At 39.0% G+C, this 6,321-nt stretch overlaps 1 protein-coding gene across 1 annotated transcript; it reads left to right on the plus strand.

Moving 5' to 3' along the window:
* Positions 1-2,111: 2,111 nt before the first annotated feature.
* Positions 2,112-5,734, plus strand: ddias (DNA damage-induced apoptosis suppressor). Its single transcript, XM_018736705.2, has 5 exons — positions 2,112-2,275; positions 3,003-3,164; positions 4,301-4,415; positions 4,516-5,169; positions 5,693-5,734. The coding sequence occupies exons 1-5, from the start codon at positions 2,154-2,156 to the stop codon at positions 5,732-5,734; spliced, it is 1,095 nt and encodes a 364-aa protein (XP_018592221.2). The 5' UTR covers positions 2,112-2,153.
* The last annotated feature ends 587 nt before the right edge of the window (positions 5,735-6,321 follow it).

Here is a 6,321-nt window from a genome sequence, read left to right on the forward strand (position 1 = left end):
TATTGTTTTTTCAAAAAAAAAAAAAAAAATTGCCAGGCAGTTTTTTATATATATAACAAAATTTGTGTATGTAGAAGTGTGTGTGGTTGTTTGCATTTTTTATCAGTTTTATTTTTTACATGCTTTTCTTTTTGCAACATAGTATTTGCTTTATATTTATTTTAAAATAAAAAATAAAATATTTTTCCTCTCCTATTCTTTGTAAGATTACTTTGAGACTTTGTAGATAAGGTTTGCTGATTAAATTTGTCCGTTCTAGGTGTTGAATGTATAGACATAGCCAACTTTTTCCATTATCTTCCTGTTCACCATTTTTGCAGTGTTTAAAGTATGCAGTATTTGTCTTTCCTACATTTAGCTGATTTGAATTTTTAAACGTTTTTACATGAATAACTATGGCACTTGCTAGTGAAGGTCCTGCTTCTTTTTTTAAATAAAATGTTAATGCAGAAATTCTCAAATTCAGTTTGTATTATGTTAGGTGCCAGTATTGTCATTCTGTTCTATGTTTTGCAGATTAACCAATTAGAAATTTTACCAATTTTTCACCAAGTTAATTCAGTGTTTCATGGTGTAAATATTATGAGACTTTACTTTGTACTTTTACATAAGTGCAATAGTACAGTGCAGAATATCACTTTGAATTTAATTTTCAAGCTCAAAATTATAATGAAAAGATTAACATCTAAATGCTATATGTTCAAATTTAATTCTATACTACCAACTGGTAGTAAGCTCAATATCTGTTTTTAACAAACTTAAGGAAATATTTCTTTAAAAAGCTAAAGATTGTTCTTGGTCGACATGATGGATTGAGGGGTAGGTATTCTGCATTATTTAAAACATGCTGTAGTAGGAACATATTCTGTATTTTTAGGCTCTTTGGACAAATCACTTTGATTATGCTTATAAGAATCACACTTTACCATCACTCTGTGCTGGAGACCCACCTGCACAATGTGCTTCATAATTAGTATAAAAAATATGCCTAGTTATAACTAATGAAAAATTGAGGAAAATATGGAATGGCTGTATATTTGGTCTATACTGCAATAAGGCAGTAATATGTGCTATCCAGGGCGTACCTCCCCCTGCCAGGTCCACGGTTGTTCTGGGACGGTCTCCAAACCACCACGACCCTGATCAGGACAAGCAGTTATTGAAAATGGATTGAGGGATCAACCAGGAGTAACTGATACCCAGGAGACAGTCAGAAAACACAAAACACAAAAATGGGCTTAACACCTTACATCGGGTATTGAGGCAGTAAAATATTTCAGCAACACTGAAAACATTGAGAATATTGCTCACATACACAGGCTTGCTTGTGATTGTGCTTTAATCACTGAGTCATTTATGAGTTTAAGAGTTACAGGCGTACAGCACTGAGAGACACCAACCTGTCGCAGTGACCTCAGGACAGCAGCAGTGAACATTATACTGTTGCTCTGGTTTCCTCCCACAGTCCAAAGACATGCCATTCAGGTTCATAGTGTGAGAGACACAGAGAGTGTGTTCCCCTGATATATGGATGAGTGACCCATTGTAAGTAGTGTATCTAGCAGTGTAAGTCACCACGGTGAATAAGGTGTGTGTGCTGATAATACTACATAGTATCTATTGTAAGTCGCTTTGGATAAAAGCGTCTATTAAATAAATGTAAATGTACTCTGTGTGCTATTATTTCATTAAAGAACTTACAGTACCACGAACAATGCATTGGCACAACCCCTGACTAAAGAAATAAATGCTGGTGTGTACTGTGAAGAGCCAATCCAAAAAGTTACTGTTGTTGTAGATGGGAAGTTTGAAGAGATGGTTCTTGTGACTTTTGAAGTGGCATCACCGACTTATAAAATATATACAGTAATTCGTTTGGAAATGTTTCCGTTCCCCTGAAGGTGTCAGGAGGCGGAGCTTTCGTGCGGAAACCACGCCTACATCCAATCTTGGGCGTTACTAGACCTTAAATTCTGTTTTCTGATTGGCCTATTTTTTGATTGGTGGAATGGTTTTTTTTTTTTAATTGGCTGCTTCAGTTTCGCAGGAAATTTAAAATATGGAGGAAGCCATTTTATTTTTCCCCATTTTCTTCAAATTGTCCTTTCAGTTGTAACTGAAACGTATTTTACGTGGAGTCCTTCCTAGTACTAATGACTTCTTTAAAACTCTTTTTTGTGAAATGCTCCGTCTTGTCACTTCAGGACTCATGTATATTTTACCCGAGCTGCGCGAACTGCTTGTCGAGAGTGGAGAGAAAGCAGACGGAGCAAAGGTAAAACTTAAAACTTCTCTCGGTGACGTGACTGTCTCTCACGTCCCGTGTGTTTCCGTGGAATGATGACGCAGAACGTGGACACGCCAGAGTGTGAAATGCGTAGATGTCGCTTAAAATAAAATGCATGTTTAAGTTACGACCTACGCTTAAAGCTCATCTTGGATCCAGGGAAAGCGGAGAACCCGCAGAAACCCGCGCAAACTCCACACAGACTCACCGAGTGGGAATCGACCCCATCACGTCATGATGATCTCCTCCTCGTACCACCCGTATCATGTTTTAATAGGGCGGTATGGTGTTTAAAACTTAAATGGAATGTACCTATTGCAGTGCTTTTTATAATGAGGTTTTCTTTTTTTAAAAAAGAAAGGTTTGTTTGTTTGTTTGTTTGTTTGTGTTGTTAAATCATACGTGTCATGGAACCCTGCCTGGCTGGTATCCATTTCCCTCATCCATAGCCATGGCTATGTATGTTCATGAGTAACTCATTAAGTAGTGTATCTAGCAGTGTAAGTCACCTTGGTGAATAAGGTGTGGGCTGATAACCTGATGACGTTCATTTGAAGTCGCTTTTGAGAACAGAGTCTGCCGAATGACGTAAGAAATGTATTTAAAGGTGTTTCCTTCAATGAAATGAAAGCAGAAGTGTTGTTTTGGGGTGCAGCGGAGAATCATGTGCTTCATTTCCCTCTTCCAATGAGCACTTTTTTTCTTTCCCCTGCAGGTACAGGTGTCTGAAGTGTGGCTTGAGGTGCGCGGTGCACCGTGTGGAGTACAGGTACAGGCTGGCGCTCAGTGTGCAAAGGGACTGTCGCATCTTCCAACTGACTGTTTTCGGAAGCTGCCTGAACCCTCACTTTGGCCTTTCTGCGCTTTCCCTGCATAGGTACTGTCCGGCTCGTGTCCTTTAAAGCAAAATCCGGTAACTCTGATCAATTTAAATTTTGTCTTGCCACACAACAAGTGATTTTTTGCTTAATCTCATGGCCTGACTCAAAAAATGACATCCAAAAAAATGTACATCACCTGTTTTTCAGCAATGAACACTTAATTTTTTTTGATGATTTCTCTAAAAACGTTGCATTTAGTACATTATCTATCAGTGCTGGAGGCATTATATAAACACGTTCTTTAAAGATGCAGAAACTAAATACACATGCTGTCTGAAACCGCTTGTCCCAAGCGGGGTCGCGGTGAAGCGGAACCTAACTCGGCGACACACGGCGCAAGGCCAGAGACGCAGGGGGACACACCCAGCACATAATGCCGGTTCGTTAAGGCACCTCAAGCAGGACTTGAACCCCAGACCCGCCAGAGAGCGAGACCCGGCCAAACCCGCTGCACCGCCACACCCCTCTTTGTTTAGAATGCTCTCCGTTAGTTTATGGACTAAATACAGTGTTAATCTTCTCTTAATGCAATGCATAAATTGTAGGTTTGCTGAGATGTACGTCGCTTTGGACAAAAGCGTCTGCTAAATGAATAAATGTAAATGGTATCATTTACTGTGTAAAATGGTTTTCAACAGTGCATTTATAGCTAAGAAAAAGTTTAGCATTATGTTTTTAAAAACCTTTTATAGGAGCACTTAGTTTGCACTTCTGTAATGAGAGTCCACATATAGTCTGTTAGCAGGTTTGGTGATCTTTTTCCCCCATGGCAGGAGTGTTTTGATTGAATTTCTATTCATGTTCATCACTCACAGTACCAAAGTTAGACAGAAGGAGATCCAAATGTGGTTGTGAGCAATGTATGTTACGTGACATACTGTACACCAAAGTATTATACTTGTCAAGCATTTTATTCAAGTTCATGTTAATTTCTTAGCCCTACCAACATCAAGAGGGATTAGTTCAACTTCACTACATTTCTGTATAACACTATGAATTTAGTGATGACAAAAATGGCCGTAGTTTTCAAAATAAGCTAACATTTAGATTCATTTTTATGTTGTAAAATTCTATGCTGTATGGTGTAATTAAAGAGGAAAAATCTGATCAAATATTGTTTTCTCTGGTTAAGATTGGTGGAAGAATCAAAGAAAATGGAAGATCTGCAAGCGGATCATGTGCAACATTTACTCGTAAAAGCAGTGGAAAATTGCTTCATAGGAAGATGCTTTGTATTTGGAGTAAAGGTACTTTATTTTTATGCTATATTTTGTATGTGTGAGCAGTTTCACTTGTTACATTTTTTTTTTTTTTTTTTTTAAATAAAAATATTTCTGTCTTACATAGATGCCTGGCATTAACCTGGATGGATCTCGGTTTTCTGGCAGCAGCTTTCCCACTTCTCTGAATGGTGAAAAAATCTCAGGACGATTTATTGCCAGCAAGATATTTTTGCCAGATTCAGCTCTCAAGAGTTTCCCTGTTGTGCTGTACTTCAGAAGACTTCTCAATGCAGGTAAACATGCAGACCTCAGTCTCTCGCAAAAATCCTGGGAATCGGCTCGCCCAGAACATGAGGACAGTGCGTCGCTGAATGACTTTGAGTGCACTTTGGCCTCACACGGAAGGTCCCTCTTGCAGCATAGCGATGGAGATACCTCGGCATGCGGATTCTTTCAACAGACACCGGGGCTAATTATGTCGCCAGCAGCAGAAGAAAATTTTTGCACTACTCCAGAAGGAGTTGTACGATTGCACAAAAAAAGGAAAAGGTGTAGAGGATCTTTTGCTCATGGGATACCTCTCTGTCTTTCTCTTCAGTACTGCTCTTCAGATATAACGAGGAAGTGTAAGAATAAAAACAAATTGGATGAAAGCTGTTTGGACTCTTCAGCATGCTGTGTGTCAGCAGATGAATCTGCTAAGAGTATCGTTGTGACTGACTTCAAAAGCAGCTTCTCCCTGCGCAACCCTTTGGAATTATCTCTGGCCGATGGAACTGTAATTCATAATGCTTTGAGAACAGTGAAAAGCAGTGAAATCCTTCAAAAACATCCTGATCAATATGTTTTTGATTTAAAAGCAGGGGAGATAGGTGTGGTGTCAGGGGGAAAAGCAATGGCCATAAGTAATATGCAGAATTCTGCATCAAAGGAAAATGCAAATTCATCAAATGTAGGTCATATTTCTGACTTGAATGGGGGTGTGAATTCCTACTATAAAAAACATAATAGTACTTCTGAAAGCCTGTATGATACTTGTGCACCTAATGGAAATGTCAGTGTGTACGCCATGATGTCCAGCATTGATCACAGCAGAATACAAGAGACATCTGTTGAAGTCAGAGCTTCAAGTCAACTTTCCCATATATTCCATGTCCTGAAGAGAAGAGAAACTGGATTGTCTCTGTCGCCATCAGGGTCTCTTATGTTAAAAGCTGTCCCCGTGCAGCCGTCGTTGAGGGAACATCAAAATGCACAAAGAGGTTTTTCTGGTCTTGAAAACCTTTACAATGTCTCTGCAGACTTGTTTTGCAGCTTTGAAGCAGAGGAAAACAAAGACATGATTAAAGCATCAACAGACCCAGAAGACATATCTCGAAGTTTCACTTGCTGTCCCCTTCTGAATCAAAACAACGATGGCAATCTAGTTTTGAATCTCTGTAATGTGAAAAGGAACCGCAGCTCATGTGTGTCTGAGCCAGGCGAGTCAAACTCATTGCACTTTGTTCCCTTTTGTCAGTCAACTCCTATTTCGAAGAATCTAGCTGCTGTAAAAGATTTTCGACCCTGGAGAAACGAGCAAGGCCAATTTCAAGGAGATAGCATCTTCACAAAGCAGCATCTGAAATGGTGTCACACTTGCGGCAACAAGAGGGTTGATAAATATCAACTAAGTTACGAAAGTGACTCAGAACACTTGGACCATGTAGGGGTGAAAAGACACTGTGAGTGTTTATTTTTAAAAGAACACGGTTCATATGAAAATGTTATCTCTAACACCAGTGCAGAACGTGATAGTGTGGTGTTTGACTTGTCTGAAGACCTTTTTGCTGATTGATCTGATATACTAAGTCTAAGGCCAAAATCTGTAACAGACCCAAAATGTAAATACTAGTTTACAGTAATATGTAAAACTTCAGCTTTTTTCACT

Source organism: Scleropages formosus, chromosome 6 (genome assembly GCF_900964775.1).
Source record: "Scleropages formosus chromosome 6, fSclFor1.1, whole genome shotgun sequence".
In the NCBI taxonomy this organism is placed as follows: Eukaryota; Metazoa; Chordata; class Actinopteri; order Osteoglossiformes; family Osteoglossidae; genus Scleropages; species Scleropages formosus.